A 19,900-nucleotide genomic window follows, 5' to 3' on the forward strand; every position below is an offset into this window, starting at 1 on the left:
AGTATGTTTTCTAGAATGGGTATATTTTGACTTGATGTAGATTCGTTTTGTGCTGTTAAGATTTATGAAGGATATGAGCATTTCAGCGTTTGGGAATGTGGGGATGTTGTCAGTAAATGGAGTTCTGTCAAGGGTATCTGGGTAGACTAGTGCTACTCCTCCACCTTTTTTATAATTTCTGTCTAATCTAGCTATGCCGTAGTTTGGTGGTAATTATTCAATCTTTTATGGTAGGATTTAGCAAGGTTTCGGTTAGGGCTAGGATGTCTGGTCTGTGCTGGACTATCCAAGCATGGAGGGGGGGTATTTTACTACATATGCTCCTAAGGTTAAGGGAGATAATGTTTACATTTCTTGGACATTTTCTAGTTTCTTGGTGAGTATTAGGACCTGGGTTGGGGTAGATATCTCTACATTGAAATAATACAGTGATTAGGTAAGAAAATGTTGTGCTGAGTTTTTTTTTGAGAAGTACGTGTAAGAGTTGTAAGGCAAGGTTTGCTGTATGGAGTGTACAGGAGTTTTGGTGCTGATTAATAGGGGCAGGTATAGAGAAATAATTGTTGGGGGATATCAGAAAAACTATTAAGATGAGATTGGTAAGCAGTAGTTAAGGTATCTGATAAGGAGTAAGTTGTTGGAGTTTGAGAGAATAGTAATTTTACATGTGTGAGGAGTATTAACAGAGTTGTTAGACTGGTTATTAAAAGCATTTTGAGTGAATGGGATATGATTGAGAGGTATTGTTGGTGTTATAGGGGGAATGTGAAATGTTTAGGGGGTGGTGTAGTAGTTTAGAGTTGTCCTTGTAGTTATATGTGGGTGGTGTAACTTTATGGATGTGTTGGAAGTTGGTTGGTGGGTTAGGGATTAATTAGTTGGGTGTTCTCATTGGCTGTAAGAAAAGAGGGTGAAGCTATTGAATTATAAGTTTAGGAGTAGTTAGAGTGGGTGGGAATTGAGGTTGGGTAGGGGAGTGGAGTGAGCCTGAGCAGAGCAAGGGCGAACAAAGTGAGTAGAAACCGGCCATACCTTGCACCAAAAAAACTCTCTCTAAGCAGTGGAATAGGAGGTAAGTGCTTGGCAGCAGATCCTTATTCAGGCAAGAGGTCTTTGCCATTATATATCTTGGTAATAGGACTTGATTCCAAAATATACCCTGTTCAAAAACCTGCCACTCTTTCCCTTTCCAAATCTTAAACAGCTAGTTCTGAGTCGTTTGTTAAATAACTGTACTTTTGTACACAAGTGTACCTCCCCCTTGGGTGCATTTCAGGTGCTTTATAGGAACGTGATACAGTTGCTACGTTAATATGGCAAGCTGTTCAACAATCCTCTCATTTGTTCCCCGTCTCTCCTTTCTGCAGTGATTAAATACTTGGTGTGTGTTGCATCATTTTGAGAGTATTGATCAGATTTCTTTGGCAAAGAAATGTGTGTGATGATTTAAGTTCTTGGAATAAACTTTTAACTGGAATAGGCCTATAAAGTGCTTCTTCCAAGTTTTGTTCTTCTGCTTGAGATATGAAGAAGCAGCTGTGACTGTCATATACAAAGCAGATACACACCAGTCTCTTCTAAGAATGGCAAAGTCTCTGCACTGTTTAAAGGAGTTATGGATTTAGCATTTAGAAAGGGGGGGTGTCCCTAGGGACTTGCTACTATCTTCAGAGCATCGGACAGCTTGTGAAAAATGAGCAGTTTGTAATGCCATATCTAGTTAGAATGTAAAAAGATATCTGTATTGTGGCTTCCAGTCCTTTCCCATTACAAACCAATACTTGATTAAAATTTACTGTAGCAGTGCACTGTTAAAAATGCAAATGTGTTATTTTTTTTCTTCTCACATATAGGGTCTGGGAGGTAATGGGAACATAAAATTTATCAGATTATACAGAGGCTGATGCAGTTTTCTTGTTTTCTCCAAAATTCTGACATCCGAGTCAAAATGTTAGTGAGTGTGTATGGGGGTGGAGAGGAGCATACAATTTCTGTGAATGTTTTAGTAGTAATATATGTTTGGGTGTGATTTGCTTTCAAGGGTGAGCATCAACCTCTGGATGTTTAGCTGTCTGACTTGTTTAGTAAAACTGACATTGCACCATAGTTGTGCATTCTGCATATAATGTGCTGTTAACTTAAATATCAGGAGGAACAAATTTCCAGACAACCAAAGACATTCGTAATGCAGCAGATGGCTGTTGCTTTAGACTGTTAGTGAGACAGTAGATATTTCTACGTATCACTGTCTACCTGTAAAATAACCTGCAGCATGTAGAGTTGAGTGTTTCAGGATTTGCTTTCTACTGCTTTTCAGAAGGTTTATGCTAATTGGATTAGTGTACTTCCAGATGCTACAATATACTGTAAAGTAATCTGCTCTCTTTACTGATTTTTCTTACTCTATTCAGTGTTCTGTTCGGGTGTATCAGCTTGTATGTGTCCTAGGACTCCCCTCTTCCACTGGTCCAGAATGATCAATATTGCATCCCTTGTCCTCACAGGGATTTGTTTTAGGCATGATGCATAATAATGATGCATGAGAGATAACATTAGCATTCACCGACCCGCTGCCTACTGTCCTGAATTCTGTGCTATTTTCACCAACCTCCAGTTCACCCTGACTACTATAGGGCAATGCTATAATAAAATAGCCCAATTGGCTTCCAACAAGCCATACTGCAGACGTCAGTATACTGCTCTCAGGCACCTAAATTGGCTTGTGCTGCCTCACCAGCTCTTGCATTAAGTTTGCACACAGATTGTCTTTCACCCTGAAAAATGCACTGCCCTGCCCTAAGTGGTGTACTGCAGCTCCACTCCACCAGTACTGCTCTTATCTCAACTGACAAGCATCTCCTCTAAGTTCACAAAGCAGGAAATGCTCTTTACTCCAAATGTGTCTCAAAGGCCTGGAACTCAGTTCACCCTCCAGACTCCTCAACAGCATACAAATCTGATACTGCTTGACCCTTGGCTATGCCTCTGCTATTCCCCAGAATAAATAATTCCTAAACTTCCTGTCCTATGTGTACGCACATGTTAGTGACCATCTCTTAGGTTCATAGATTAATACTAGGCTAACTGCTCTTGTGGGCTGTTTTAAGCCTAGCCAATTACTCCATGTGAGAATCAAACCCTGAGCCTTGTGTCTATAAGGTAAATGGCTTAACCATTATGCCAACCTTCCACCCATCTTCATTTTTCTGCCTTCTTTTCATGACAAAATGCATGTAGTTACATTTTGTCTAATGTACTGCAGCTAATGCTGGGTTGCTGTAACAAATACTAGTTTATTTCATAATAATCTGCTTTATTTAAACTCACTTTGTGTGTAATGCTGCTAATTGTTACCCGAGTATCCTGTAAATTGTATAGTTCTACTGTAAATAGTTCTTGTGGAACTTTGTATGTAAAGCTGCTAAGTCTTACCCGGGTATTCATCGTATTGTATGAATACTACTATTATTTCTTATAGAGCTTTTCTTCTCGGCCTCCGATGAAATGGGGCTTGTTTGCCCACTCGACTTCCCCAGTTAACCAGTGAAAATAATGTAATCCCTTAATCTTTGACTGGAAGTCGCCTTGCTAGGCCCACCACGGTCACTTGAGTATAGTACTGCAAGCATTTTCAGTTGTCTCTTTTCCAGCCTCACCTATTTTGCTGTCCCCATGTGGTAGTCCAAAGGGTACTGCTGTTGTCAGTTATATCAAACTAGAGAGGCTCAAGAGGTTGTTAACTAAGATTTCTGGCTTAAAGACCCTGAGCTACCAAAAGAGGCTAGAAGCTCCATGTCTTTACCTGGTATCATTTTAACTGTGAGGGTAGATCTGCACCTTGTCTGCCTCACCATTAGAGAGCAATTTGTCCTTCATCTTGTGTATCTCCACAAGCTTAGAAAATGTAAGAACTAGGGACCTAAGTCTTCACCAGCAGATAAATAGAACACGATGGAGAGAAATTAGTTGTATGTAGTATCCCCATCTCTGTAAAAAGCTGCCCCTGCAGGTTAGAGTGATATCTTTCAAACAGAACCTGGATGACTGGATGGGTACCCTTAAATTTGCCACCTGACTAACTGACCTAGCCCACACATTTGCCCCCTGACTAACTGACCTGGCACTCTTAGTGAAGAAGGGTACGGTCTGCCTTTGGGTATCGGCAAGGCACTGATGACCACAAGCATAATTTGCTTTGAAACTCTTATGAATGACAGTCCTTGGAAGCAGCAGATGCTTGAGCACTTACTGTATCAGTTGATCTTCAGTAGAGCCCTTTGCCATGGATCTGTACTGCCCTCTTGCGGGCCTCCTTAGTTTCGGGCTGTTATTCACCCTCCTGCCAAATGAACTCTCCTTCTGATATGAAGTTCCTGATTTTTTATCTCTAACTGGTGCGTTTGCTAAACTTCGTGGGAGAATAGTACTGTAAAGCGTGAGACAGGCACGCCATCTTAGACTTCGATTGGCATCACATAGTGTGTTGGCAGAAATTGCACTGCCCCCAGTGCAGCAGGAGTTGGGGGAGGGTCTGAAGAGAGGGCTGTCATTAAGAAGTTCCAGTGCAGAGGACCCTCTCAAAAATCAGAATATGTGGTGACTACTCTCATATCTGTTTAGCTGCCATTGTAATTTTCTGACTTGTGATTATTATCGGTGTTAAGAAGGGTAAGCCAGCTGTATGGTATTTATGTTTGGATCCAATATGGAAAATCATAAATTGTTTAAATGATGTGTGCTTACATGAAGCTAAGAGGTCTAAATCTTTACAAGATGAAAACTGTGAAACTCCCAAGGTAGTAAAAAACCCAGATTCAGCCCTACTGCAAACCCCCTTACCTCTGATTTGTGTGTATATGTAGTCTGATGTTGCATGTCCAGTGTGCATCACAGAGTAACAGGGCATTTATAAAGGTCCTACAGTTGTTCTAAGTAGATAAAGTTACAGCAAGGGGTGTGGAAACAAGATTCCAGTGCTTGGGACTATTTTTTTTTTTTTGTTAAGATAGAAGTTAACTGTAAAATGATTTGCTGTGAGTCAAATGTTTAAGATATGGCAGTGGAATGGGTATGATGTTTGTCTGTTATAACATTGACCATAACAGATGCATTTAAAACTGTGATTGTTTTAACAGTGCTAAAACACGGCAGACAGCACTTGAAGGACTCAGAGGTGCCTTAACATCCAAACTACTCTATGATTTCATCACAGAAAGAAGAATGACCTTAACCGACAGTCTTGAACGTTGCCTTAAAAAAGGTAATTCTGGTGCATATAGTGTCATAGTTTCCAGTGAAAGGAACAATCTGTAGGACTGTTGTGATGTATGTATAAGGAGTTCTAAACTTGTGGGGGGAGTATGTGTTTGGTAGAACAAGTTTGTAAGCTGTGGTAGGTAACACCTGTCATGGTATTGTGATCTTATATATATCAGAGCTGCATCTCAAACTGATTACTTGGAAACCTAGAACCAAATTCATTAATGTAAGTAAATCCTGCTTTAGAAGGCTGAACAGAAACAGCTGGCAAAAGTGTGAAGGATATGTAATCTGACAGGTCTGATACTTGCCTACTTTGCAATGATGAACTTACTTATGCAGTACTTTCAATGGTACCTTTAGATGTTCTTCGTGTTTCACTGTTGCAGTCATCACACTTGGGTTATCTGCCTGCAAGTAGCCCTCAGTCAGCCCGAATACCAGAGACTTAGTATTTCTGCGTCGGATGCTGTCACTTCTTCCATGAGGTCAAGGGTATAAAAACAGACAGCCAACGCCATTACATCAGTCTTTCTTGCCGAGGAGGAGCTCGAAGCAGATGTTCTTCGTGTTTCACTGTTGCAGTCATCACACTTGGGTTATCTGCCTGCAGCTAGCCCTCAGTCGGCCTGAATACCAGAGTCTTGAGATTTCTGCATTTGATGCTGTCACCTCTTCCATGACGTCAGGTCGTCAGGGATATAAAACATGCAGCCGACGCCATTACATCTGTCTTTCTTGCAGAGAAAGAGCCCAAAGCGGAAGCAGTTCGCAAGTGCCATTCGGCCACTACCTGAAATTTTCATTTTTCGAGTTTCAAACCTGAAGTCTTCTAAAGCTAAGTACCTTGTTGGGGATTCTTTTTTCTTGCTCTAACCGATGTCAGAAAAGGTTAACAATTGTCTCACCTGTTTATGCCCAGACCACGATGTCCCTTGCTGTTGGTTTTGTGCCTTGCTTAACGCCCAAACCATTTGTAGTCAGGCTATTTTTGTAGCTAAATTCTTTCGCTTTCGCTCTCGTTCTCCATATTCCGAAATGGTTTTGGTAAGCCGTCTTGACTACTGATCTTCCGAAAAAGTACAAAGACAGAGACAGACCGCATAGGTCAAAAACTGCCGACGATGCTTCCGTTAAGCTAGTCGCCAGCCCGCCAGTACTCGGTGAGATGCCTTTGCAGCCCCTGATGCTAGACCCATTCGGAGTCCGGTATGCCACGAGATGCTTCTTTGACTATGGAACCTGCAGATGTCTTTACCTTGGATGGGTCTGGAACCGCTGTGCAGGCATTCCGACCTACCAATATTCATATTAAACTGGCAACTTCTTTTTTAACTAAAACTAGCAAGTTTCTCAGGCCCAGAGTTCGCACTACGCCTAGAAAACCGACGTCCAAAGTGCATGCTCAAACTCCCATGTCACAAAAACAAATGCTTACAATGGCTGAAAACCTTATTACTCTGATTAAGGGAACCAGCCTTCCCCTACTAAAAGACAAAGAATCGAATTACCTTTCTGATTCTACTGATTCTACAGACTAGGAGTCCGATGACTCTGACCCTTCTGATTACCAGGACATAACCTTATCTACCTATGAGGATTCAGATGCAGAGGATTCTATTCCCTCTGCCTCTTCCCCAGAGGACTTTTCTTTCGGTGAAACCCTGCATACCCTCAGAGAGCATTTCCGCTGGGAATGCCAGGACTACCCACAGTCCAAAAAGAGACTCGGAATTTTTAAACTTGCCTCAGCACAGGCCCCTAGCTATCCCTTCTGTTCTGGAAATTGTAGATGATGTCTTCATGGAATCCAGTCTTACCCCTTATACTTTACCACCAGCTCCTAGAAAGTCTGACAGGTACTACATAGTACCTGACTCTCTCAAATTTATTTTCAAAAATCCCACTGCGGATCCAGAGACCATTTCCCAGGGACCTAAAGGTATTACGGCTACTACAGCCAAAAACCCTACCCCTTCGGACAGGGATTATAAGGCTTTAGACAGATAGGGGAAGAAGGTATCTACCTCTAGCAACTCTTGCCATCAGGGCTTTAAATTGCCAGTTTCACATGTTGAAGTACCAGCAGCATATTATGGAACTAATTTAAACAAAAAATGATGTTGATTCCTGATTGTGCAGAAAATAAGCATTTGCAAGAGTTAATGCATTCTGCAAACCAAGTTAGAAAACATACTTTGCAGTGTGGTTTTGATGCCTTAGAAGAATCTTGCAGGGCTGCTGTCACTGGGTCTGTTCTGAGAAGGCATGCTTGGCTGAATGAACAAATTTTGTCAGACCATGTCAAAGCAAAATTACTAGATGCTCCATTAAACCAAGAACTTTTGTTTGGCACAAAAGCAGAAGTGCTTAAAAAGATGGAGGAAAAAGCTAAATCTATGTAAACTGTTAAAGACTTCCTACAAGTACAGCCACCTAGATTCAGTAGGCATTGGGTTTCAAAGAAGTGGTCCTTTCCATTCCCTCCCAGACCTTCTCAGTCCAAATCCAAGGGAAACAGACCACCTAGACTACAGTCTCAGGGTGTGCACAGATCTAAACAATGGAGTGCTCCCACCTCAAAAACAGGGAGTAGTAAGCCACCCCCTTATGGAAAAAGTTCACAATGGCTTTCCAATTATCCTTCCCAGCCATGCCCAAGTACTTGCACCCCTAGGAGGAAAACTTGCTCTTCATGCAAAAAACTGGGAGTACGTTACTCAGGACCGATGGTTTCTAAACATTGTATCCCAGGGATACAGATTCTACTTCCACTCACTGCCAACTCCAAGCGGGTTGCCAGACCTTCCTCCAAACCTGTGGGCAGAGGCTCAGAAGCAAGTACTTTCCCTTCTCCATATCAGGGCTATTCAACCTGTTTCAGTAGAACAAAGGGGACAGGGTTTCTACTCCAGACTGTTCCTGGTGCACAGAAAAGAGAGCTCTTGGCACCCTATCCTGGATCTATCAATTCTCAACACCTTTCCGGTGGTGCCAAAATTCAAAATACTTACACTGCAACAGCTTTTTCCTATGCTAGCCAAGGATTTCTGGTTAGTCACCCTAGACTTAAAAGAAGCTTATCTGCACATCCCCATAAGGGAGTCTTGCAAGAAATATCTACTTTTCAGGGCAGGTTCTATGCGTTATCAGTTCTCTGCACTTCCTTTTGGCTTATCTACTGTGCCCAAGGTATTCACAAAATGCCTTGCTCCAGCCATTGCATACTGCAGGCAGAGAAATATCCAAATTTACCCATACTTGGACGACTGCCTGATTCAGGTGGACAGGCAGGAGTTGCTGTTTCAACACCTGACATTTGTAAAAAGCCTTCTAACTTCATTGGGGTACACCATCAACGAAAAGAAATCACAACTGGTACCTAGTCAAAAGATTGCGTTCCTGGGAGCAAGCTTGGACACAACTTCCCAAAATCCATTCCTCACTTCAGAAAACCAGGTCTATCTGACAGACTACTTCAAGCAAATGGCCATCAGAACCACAGCTATCTGCAAGAAAAATACTGCAAGCCCTAGAATGTCCTTCAAGGATGCATCTGCAGTCCTAACATATGGGTTGTCCTGCCTCAGGCAGCCCTTCGATCGGCCGGATTCCAAAGTCTGGGTCTGGCCTCGGCTGATGTCGCACTTCACCCGACGTCACAGCTGCTAGGATATAAAGGCATCAGCCGACGCCATTTTCCTCAGTCTTTCTTGCCGTGCGGTGCCCGAAAAGCAGAAGCTGTTCGCAAGTGCCGGTCGGTCATATCCAGAGATTTCTACTACCGAAGACTTCTAAAAAAGTTAAGTACCCCATTGGGGACTCTTTCTTGCCTCAGCCGATGTCAGACAAAGTAAATAATTGTTTAACTTGTGGGAAACAAATACCTCATAAGGATTTCCACTCTTACTGCCTTCCTTGCTTAGGCCCAGACCACGACGTATCAGCTTGTCTAGCCTGTGCTTCCTTCAACCGACGAACGCTTAGACGTCGGTCGGAGTTTGCAGAGGAGTTTTTTGGTCCCGCTTTTGCATATAAAATGCCGTCGGAGACTCCAACTACACAATTAGCTAAAAAAACGCAAGGAAAAGGACCGACACTCGCGGTCCGCGGTTTCGGCTGAAACCACGGTTAGGCCAACCACGAGTGTCTCGGTTTCGGCTGAAACCGAGTTCCCGGTTCTTCCTTCGGCCGAAAGCATGCCTCCGATAACCGAGGCCTCACAGAGCATGGCTGAATCTGCTACTGAAATTACTGCTACAGAAGCAGGCACCCAGGATTTGTCAGACACTATTCCTTTAGACATTTCTACCCCTGCACGTGGGGCTGCTAGACCCCCTGCTTCTATGTCTATCAAGGCCTTTTCCAGGGCTAAAGCAGCTAAATCTTCTAAGGCCTTACCTGCTAAAGCTCCTTCACACAGGCCTACCTCTAGTGCCCTGATACTCAGCCTGGCTGAGGATCTTATTTCTTTGATCAGGGGATCCCAACCTCACCCAGACAGGGCCTCTCAACCTCCTCCAGATAAGAGGCCTAGGACTGAACCCCCGGATCCTGTCTCTACAGACTATTCCTCAGATGATTCAGATATTTCAGACCACCAGGAAGGCCCATATTCTCCTTATGAGGATTCTGATGCAGAAGACTCCATTCCTTCTGCTTCTCCTCCTGAAGAGTTTTCTTTTGGGGAAACCCTACATTCTATGAGGGAACACTTCCAATGGCAGGGCCAGGATTTTTCAGATTCAAGGAAAAGGCTAAGGACTTTTTTACACTTACCACAGCATAGGCCTTTAGCCATTCCTCCAGTACTATCAGTGGTTGATGATGCATATAATGATGCCAGTACTGCCCCTGATTCTCTTCCTCCGGCCCCTGCCAAGCCTGACAGATATTACAGGGTCCCGGACACACACTACCACTTGTATAAGGCTCATGTTGCAGACCCAGAAACCATTTCACAGGGCCCTAAAGGTGTGGCAGCTGCCTCTGCCAAAAACCCTCTTCCCTCTGAAAGGGAATCTAGAGCATTAGAGAGATGGGGTAAAAAGGTTTATACTTCTGCTACTCTTTCGGCCAGGGCCTTAAACTGTCAATTTCACATGATTCAGTACCAGGAATTTTTGTTAGACCAGCTAAATAAAAAACTGTCCTCCCTTCAGGATTTGGTACATAATTCTCAGCAGGTCAGTAATAATTTCTTAAAATGTGGCTATGATGCACTGGAGGCTTCCTTTAGATCAGCTATGACTGGAGCAGTGATTCGAAGGCATGCCTGGTTAAAAGAACAATCCTTACCAGACCATGTTAAGTCAAAACTCCTAGATGCTCCTATGGAGAAACAAAGTTTGTTTGGCTCCCCTGCTCAGGAGGTTCTAAAGAAAGTGGAAGAAAAAGCAAAATCTGTCCAAACAGTCAAGGATTTTTTACAGGTCCAACCTCCGAGGTTTAGCAGAAATTGGCCTTCAAAGAATTGGTCCTTTCCAGACACCTCCAGAGCACAGAGAGGCAGAAATAGACGCCCAAGAGGCAGAGGTCAATCTAGGGGTGCCTACAGGGGACGTCTGGCAACCTGCCAACCAGAGAAGTGCTGCCACAGATGCAACTACAACCACTTCCACAGGACAGACACAATGACTTGGCTGTGGTTCCACCTACCAGGGAACAACTGGAAGCACCCTTGGGCGGAAAGCTAGCCTTATTTTCCGACAACTGGCATTGCATTACAGGAGACAAATGGACTTTACAAACAATAGACAAGGGCTACAGGTTTCACTTCCACACTCTACCAAAAAAGAGAGGAATGCCAAACCTACCACCAAACCAAAAAACAGAGGCTCAAAGACAATTCAACAACTTACTAAGGATGAGAGCTATAGAAAAGGTACCACCTTTGGAACAAGGCCAAGGATTTTACTCCAGGCTTTTCCTTGTACTAAGAAAAGAAAATCAATGGAGACCTATTCTCGACTTGTCCGCACTGAACACATACCTCATTGTTCCAAAATTCAAAATGCTGACCCTCCAGCAACTTCTTCCCATGCTGGGCAAGGAGTCTTGGCTGGTGACTCTAGATCTCAAGGAGGCATACCTGCACATCCCTATAAGACCAGATTGCAGAAGACACCTCAGATTTCTTGCAGGATCAGAGCATTATCAATTCTCAGCATTGCCCTTTGGCTTATCTACTGCGCCCAGAGTATTCACGAAATGCCTGGCATCAGTAATTGCTCATTGCAGCCTTCAGGGAATTCAAATTTACCCATACCTGGACGACTGCCTAATACAAGCGGACAACAAGACAAAATTAACAAAAGATTTGGAACATGTCATTCTACTGTTGCAAGCCTTGGGATACACAGTCAACATTCAAAAGTCAAGACTAGTACCATCCCAAAGGATAACATTTTTGGGTGCAGAACTGGATACATCAACTCAGATGACTTTTCTCACAGAAGAAAAACAAAAGCAACTACCAGTCTATTTCATGACATTAACAACACAAACTCAGCTTACTAGTCCTGCAAGCCCTGGGTTACATGGCATCCTGCATAATATTGATTCCGCATGCCAGGCTGCATATGAGAAAGTTGCAATGGTACCCAAGGAATGTATGGTCTCAACACAAGCACAGTCTAGAAGCCCAGATTCCAATAATTCCATGCCTGAAACAAGAATTCCTGTGGTAGGCTCAGGCCTGTCAGATGAACAGAGGATTGCCTTTCCACAAACCACATCCAAGCCAGACCATCACCACGGACGCCTCAGACCTAGGCTGGGGGGCACACATGGAGGACAAATGTATACAAGGCCTATGGACACAAGACCAGCTGAATCTACACATAAATCTAAAGGAGATGCTGGCAGTGAAACATGCAATCCAGGCATTCAGACCATTCCTTCAACAAGGTCACCTGCTGATAAGGACGGACAATACCACAGTCATGTGGTACATCAACAAACAGGGAGGTACACACTCATACCCTCTATGCCGGATGGCAATGGACCTGTGGAATTTGGCCCTGAATCTCAACATTCAACTACAGGCCAGATTTGTACCAGGAAAAGAAAATTCACTAGCAGACACCTTAAGCAGAACTACCACGGATGCTCACGAATGGATGCTGCATCCAGATATCTTCAAAACCATAACAAAGAAATGGGGAATGCCAGAGATAGACCTGTTCGCCTCCCCACACAACCACCAATTGAAGAAATTCTGCACAAGAGCATACCACCCACTTGCCTGGAGGGTGGACTCCCTTTCCTTCAGCTGGAAAAACCTGACAGCATATGCATTTCCACCTCTTCCTTTGATGTACAAAGTCCTACTGAAGATAAGAGAGGAACAGCCAAGGGTAATCCTGATAGCTCCAGACTGGCCAAGGCAACATTGGTACCCGCTACTGAGAAGCATGTCTCGGACACACTCATGACCTCTACCTCTATGTCCCTTACTTCTAACACAGAACAACTACAAGACCCTGCATCCAAACTTGAAAACACTGCAGCTAGCTGCTTGGAATATTGCATAAAACAAAATAAACCAGATTTATTTCAGAGGGTTAAGGACATTATCCTGGAGGCACGCAGACCCTCCACAAGGAAAACTTATTCAGCCAAATGGAAAAGATACCTCATTTGGAGTGCAGCAAAGGGAGAAAATGTCTCATTGGCAAACATAGCACACATCCTGGGATACTTAGCAGAACTGTTCCACAATGGCCTGTCCTACTCCTCCATTAAGATTCATGCATCAGCAATTTCAGCAGAATACAACATGGATCCTCCTGTCTTCTCTCATCCTCTACTCAGGCAGTTCTTGAGAGGAATCAAAAATGTAAAACCTCCAAGGAAACCACCTTTACCTACATGCGATCTCAACTTTGTGCTGGAAAAGTTAACACTTCCCCCTTTTGAACCAGCAGCAACAGCAGACTTACAGTTCTTATCTTGGAAAACTGCTTTCCTGCTAGCAATCACTTCAGCAAGAAGGGTATCGGAGTTACAGGCATTAATGGCAGTACAGCCCTTCCTTATCTTCCATCAGGATAGAGTGTCTCTGAGAACTAATCCTACTTTTATGCCAAAAGTGGTCTCCAGAGTATCATTGAACCAAGCGATTCATTTACCTACATTCTTCCCCAACCCACAGAACAGGGGGGAAAGACTACTACATACCTTGGATGTGCACAGACGATTACGCTACTATCTAGACAGAACTAAGACCAACAGAAAAACTGACCAGCTGCTGGTAGCATATGCAACAGGAGTGCAAGGAAAAGCAGTTTCAAAACAGACAATCTCAAAATGGATAGGAAATTGCATTAGATTCTGCTACTCTTTTCATGGAAAGACAACTCCTGAAAATATCAGAACTCACTCCACAAGAGCTACAGCCACCACTACAGCTTTCCTACGAGGAGTGGCTACCAAAGACATTTTAGAAGCTGCTACTTGGAGCTCCGTGCATACATTTGCCAAGCATTATAATCTTCCTTTATACTCCAGATCCCGAGCAGGTTTTGCAACTGCTGTTTTGCAAGGGATCTTAACTACACCATCTTTATCTTAGTGCCTCCTCCCCCAGTTTGGCTATGGTTATTCTACCCATATGTTAGGACTGCAGATGCATCCTTGAAGGACATAGTACAGTTTTGTACCTACCATAAATGTAGATGTCCGATAGGTATGCATCTGCAGTCAGGATTACCCACCCTCCTTCCCCTCTGTGGTATTCCTAGGGTATTTACCCCTCTTTTAGCTAGCTGGGGGAATCTATTATGGTGTATTTGTTTGTATATATGTATATATATATATATATTTTTTTGCTCTCTACTGTTTGGAATTATTTGCATTTATCCAAATTTTGCCTTCCTAGAGGGCACCTGGCATCTGGGGCAAGAAACACTGAGGAAAATGGCGTCGGCTGATGCCTTTATACCCTAGCAGCTGTGACGTTGGGTGAAGTGCGACATCAGCCGAGGCCAGACCCAGACTTTGGAATCCGGCCGACCGAAGGGCTGCCTGAGGCAGGACAACCCATATGTTAGGACTGCAGATGCATACCTATCTGACATCTACATTTATGGTAGGTACAAAACTGTACTGTTCATGGCCTCATGTATTCTGCTAATGCCATATGCAAGACTGCACATGAGGAAACTTTAATGGTACTTAAAATGTCTTTGGTGCCAACAGTCTCAGGACCTGGAAACAGTCATTCCTATCATACCTTGTCTGAGGACAGAGTTCCTTTGGTGGGCCGAAGCATGCAACCACAACAAGGGATTGCATTTTACTCAATGCCACACCGCCCAGACCCTAACCACAGACGCATCAGATTATGCATGGAGGACTCACATGGCGGGCAAATGTATTCAGGGCCACTAGAGCCCAAGGCAATTTCTCCTGCACATCAGTCAAAAAGAGATGCTAGCTGCACAGAATACCCTGACAGCTTTCAGATACCTACTCTTTCCCAGGACAGCTGCTGATAAAAACCAACAACACCACAGTTATGTGGTACAATAACAAGCAGGGGGACTCCATTCTTACCCACTCTGCAGGCTATCCATGGCCTTGTGGAACACAGCCTGGACAGCCAAGTTCATCTACAAGCTCAATTCCTGCCAGGCAAACAAAATTCACCTGCAGATGACTTAAGCAGAAATATCCTAGATCCACACGAGTGGAAATTGGAGCCCAACACCTTCAACCTTCTGATCCAGAAATGGGGGAACCCAGAGGTGGACTGCTTTGCCTCTCCCGACAACCACCAGTTAAGCACCAGTTAAGCACATTCTGCATCAGGATCCCTCACAACAGGGCCTGGAAGGTGTATGCCCTATCCTTTCAATGGGAAAACCTCTCACTCAATGCCTTTCCCCTTCTGCCCATTATCTCAAGAGTATTACTCAAGATAAAACAAGACAGGCCAAGGACAATTCTGATTGCCCCAGACTGGCCACGCCAACACTGGTACTCACTCCTGTGCAGCCTGCCAACGGTGCCACCCTGGCACCTACACCAGACCCCAACCCTGCTTTCTCAGCAGGAGGGATGGATTTTGCATCCACAATTGCAAACCCTAAATCTTGCAGCCTGGCTTATTCCTTAAATACCCCACCAACAACCCTAAGCAAGTAGGTGCTGGACGTCATCCTTGAAGCCAGAAGGCCCAGTACTAGGAAATCCTATGCTGAAAAGTGGAAAAGGTATTGTTCTTATTCATCCTAAAGGAAAGGACACAGCACTGCCCTCTTTACCTCTAATCCTGGATTACCTAGCAGAACTACTGCACAGAGGTCTGTCCTTCTCCTCCGTTAAGATGCATGCCTCTGCCATTTCTGCTCATTACAATACTGAGCCACCTCTGTTCTCTCACCCTTTCATCAAACCGTTCCTGAGAGGGGCAAACAACTTAAAAGGCCACCAAGGAGAGCAACCACCCCCGCTTGGGACCTTAACTTTGTTCTGGAAAAGCTCACGCTTCCCACTTTTGAACTTGCTTCAGCAGAGTTAAAATTCCTCTCTTGGAAAATAGCCTTGCTTCTAGCCATCACTTCAGCTAGAAGAGTGTCTAAGTTGCAAGCATTGATGGCTGTGGAACCCTTCTTTATTTTCCATGCTGACAGAGTTTCCCTCAGAACTATCCCTTCCTTTATACCTAAAGTGGTGTCCAGTGTGGCTGTCAACCAATCAATCCATTTGCCAGCCTTCTTCCATAATCCTCTAAATAAAGGGGAAAGGATCCTGCATGCTTTGGACGTGCACAGACAGCGCAGGTTCTACCTTGATAGGACTAAGCCTTTCAGAAAATCTGACCAGCTGCTAGTCAGCTTTGCAACAGGGGCAGAGGGCAAGGCCATTTCAAAACAAACCATTTCCAAATGGATAGCACACTGCATCCATTTCTGCTACAAGCACCATGGAAATCCAACCCCTCGGGGTCAGAACACATTTCACTAGAGCTACATCTACCTCTACAGCATTTCTCAGGGGAGTCCCTACAAGGAGCATACTGGAAGCTGCTACCTGGAGTTCTGTACACACCTTCACCAAGCATTACCACCTGCCTATCTTTTCCAAATCCAGGGCAGGATTTGCTACAGCAGTCTTGCAAGGTCTGCTAGCCAGCCCTAACTCTTCTTGACTGCCTCCACCCTTCCTCAGCTTTGGGAATCAACCCAAGTGTGATGACTGCAACAGTGAAACACAAAGAACATAGTACAGTTGTGTACACTTACCATAAATGTAGATGTTCGAGTGTATTCACTGTTGCAGTCCCGGTTTCCCTCCCTCCAGCCCCCTGGTTTTCTCTATCTCTTTATCTCTCCTCTATATGGCTATTCCTACTGGTGTTGGCATTTACTTTTTACTGGCAGTGATGTCCTTCAAGAATGCAACTGCAGTCATAACATATGGGTTGTCCTGCCTCAGGCAGCCCTCGGTCGGCCGTATTCCAAAGTCTGGGTCCGACGTCGGCTGATGTCGCATTTCTCTCCGACGTCAGAGTGGCTTAAGCATCAGCCGATGCCATTTTCTTCAGTCTTTCTTGCCGCGCGGTGCCCGAAGCAGAAGCAGTTCGCAAGTGCCGGTCGGTCAGCTCCTGTATTCTTCGATTCCGAAGTCCTCAAAAAAGCTAAGTACCCCGTTGGGGACCTTTTCTTGCCTCAGCCGATGTCAGAAATTACTGAAAAAGTTAACAATTGTCTTTCTTGTGGTAAACAAATACCTCATAAGGATTTCCACTCTTACTGTCTTCCTTGCCTTGGCTTAGACCACGACGTCTCGGCCTGTGTAGCCTGTGCTCGCTTCAACAAGCGCACTCTCAGGCGCCGGGCGGAGTTCGCTGAAGATTTTTTCGGCGAAAAATTTGCTTACACAATGCCGTCGGAACTTCCGACATCGCAAACTCCCAAGAAACGAAAAGACCGGGACTGACATCCTCGGCCCGCGTCTACCACCGACTCCACGCCAAAACCTATCGCGAGTGCTCCGGTTCCCTCTGAGAAGGTCTCTCCACTGCTCCGAACCGAAGACACCGTATTACCGACGACTCCGATTCCGGATATCACTCCGACGCCAGTTATTGTTTTTCCTCTGAATACCGAAACCGAGGAAATGCCCGAGACCATTGCTGTAGACAAGGTTACTCCTGCACGTGGAGCTGCCAGGCCTCCTATGGCCATGTCTATTAAGGCCTACACTAGGGCTAAGGCAGCCAGCAAAACAAAACATCTTACTACTAAAACCTTACCTCAGCCTACTCCAGAGACACAAATTATGTCTATGGCTGCTGATTTAATTTCTATGATTAGAGGTTCACAGGCCCATCCTGAGAGAGGATCCCAGCCTCCTTCTGATAAAAGGCCCCGGGTTGAACCCTCTGACCCTATTCCGTCAGATGAAGATTCTGAGGGCTCTGTCCACTCTGATAGCCAGGAAGAGCTCTTCCAGACCTATGAGGACTCGGATGCAGAGGATTCCATCCCCTCGGCCTCCCCTCCTGAGGATATTTCTTTTGGGTAAGTTTTGCATACCTTGAGGGAACATTTCAAGTGGCAAGGCCAGGAATATTCTGATTCCAGAAAACGCCTTCGGACTTTCCTTAAGAAGCCCCAGCACAGGCCCTTAGCTATTCCTCCTGTACTTGATGTTTTGGATGATTTATATTCTGACTCTAGTGTTACCCCTGACTCTCTTCCTCCTGCTCCAGCCAAGCCAGACAGGTATTACAGGGTCCCAGAAACACATTCCCGTTTATTCAGGGCCCATACTGCTGATTTCAGGGGCCTAAAGGAGTTTCAGCTTCCACCTCTAAAAATCCATTGCCCTCCAACAGGGAAGCTAGGTCATTAGAGAGATGGGGCAAAAAGGTTTACACATCCACTACCTTATCTATGAGAGCTTTGAATTGCCTTTTTCATATGTTACAATATCAGGATTTCCTGTTAGAAGATTTACAAAAAACATTGGCCACTCCTGATCCTTTAGACAGGAAGGCTTTGCAGGAAGCTATACATAATACTCAGCAAGTAAGCAATCACTTCCTGCAGTGTGGATATGATGCACTGGAAGCTTCATGTAGGGCAGCTATGACAGGGGCAGTCATTCGTAGACATGCATGGTTCATAGGTTCATAGGTTCATAGGTTTATACTAGGCTATCTGCCCTAAGGCATTTATAAGCCTAGCCCAAATTTTTGTGGCTTACGCCACCCCTTATATGAAAAAATACTGTGCCCATTAGTTTGTTGTGCCTCTGTCCAGCAGTGACACAGAGATGATTCCCGGGGTAAACCTACGATCTCCCATCCACAGGTCTAGATTTCTCTTAACAGAGTCAGCGAGGTGCTCTGCCTCACATGGACCGGGATTTTATTCCACAGCATAGGGAGTCTCTGAGTGATAAATCTATCCCTCCAGCACGTCCTATTTATATCCGTGCTAAGGTTTAAGTCGCTTGCTCTAGTGGTTTTGGTGGATTTGGATTTTTTGAGGTGGAGCATGTCCATGAATTCCGGGTTGGACATGGCCTTGTATGTCAGGCACATGTCACCTCTGAGCAGACGGTATGCGACTGAATAGAGCTGGAGTTTCTTCAATCTGGCAGCATATGACAGATTTTGGAGTCCCTTTATCCTTTTGGTGAGGAACTTTTGGGGTCTCTCCAATTGCTGCAGATGTCTGGTGAGATACATCCCGAATGGGGCATTGTACTCGATCATTGGTCTGATAAGTGAAGAGTACAGGGGAACAATGACCTCACTAGATCTGGATGTGAATCCCTTCATGATCAGGTGGGCAATGTAGAAGGTCTTTCTAACCACTTTAGCAATGTGAGTGTCAAAAGAAAGGCCACTGTCAACCTGGGTCCCCAGGTCCCTGATAACCTCTTCTGTGCTTAGTGGATTGCCACCTATATGGTAGCTTGGGTTACCTTGTTTTTCCAAGGGTATGACTATACATTTTTGGCGTTTAACTTCAGGCCATGGCTCTGGCACCAGCTATCTGTTTCCGTGAGTCCCTTCTGAAGGATATCCGTGTCCGATGCACTTTCCACTATGGCTTCAGTTTGCAGTCGCCTGCAAACTTTGTCAGCCAAAGTCCTCCCATGCTGGCCTGTACTTCTGAGAAGTAGATGCCAAACAATAGGGGCCAAGGACCGAGCCCTGTGGGACACCACTTGTAACCGGCTTGGAGTCTGACACAGCGCCAGCAACTCTAACCCTGTGGGTTCTGTCCTTAAGCCAGTTTGCAACCCATCTTGTGACATATGGGTTTACATTTAAGCTGGTAAGTTTTACTACAATACCCGAGTGGGGTATTGTGTCAAAGCCTTGCAAGGTCAAGGTAGGCTGTATGGACTGCCTTTCCTCATCAATGGCCTTGGTGACTGTTTCAAGAAGTCGACCAAGTTCAAAAGGCATGATCTTCCCTTGACAAAGCCAAACTGGGTCGGGTCCAATGTCTGCAAGTCCCCTATATCTTTGTTTATGAGCTCCATTATGATCCTCTTCCATAGCTTTGCAGACTAGACTTGTTAAGCTTATGGGGCGTAATTACCAGGGTCCGTAGAGGCGCCTTTGTGGAGTGGGACCACAGTTGCCGTCGCCACTCCTTGGGCACGATCCTGT

At 44.7% G+C, this 19,900-nt stretch overlaps 1 protein-coding gene across 2 annotated transcripts in view; it reads left to right on the forward strand.

Moving 5' to 3' along the window:
* Positions 1-19,900, forward strand: part of IFRD1 (interferon related developmental regulator 1) — a 579,560-nt gene that overhangs the window by 225,976 nt on the left and 333,684 nt on the right. For both annotated transcript variants that reach the window (XM_044088679.1, XM_044088680.1), the window contains one exon: positions 5,136-5,260. In XM_044088679.1, coding sequence (XP_043944614.1) covers positions 5,136-5,260 — 125 coding nt within the window. The remainder of the gene's footprint in view (positions 1-5,135; positions 5,261-19,900) is intronic.

Source organism: Protopterus annectens, chromosome 11.part0 (genome assembly GCF_019279795.1).
Source record: "Protopterus annectens isolate FY-2018-M chromosome 11.part0, PAN1.0, whole genome shotgun sequence".
Taxonomy (NCBI): Eukaryota; Metazoa; Chordata; order Ceratodontiformes; family Protopteridae; genus Protopterus; species Protopterus annectens.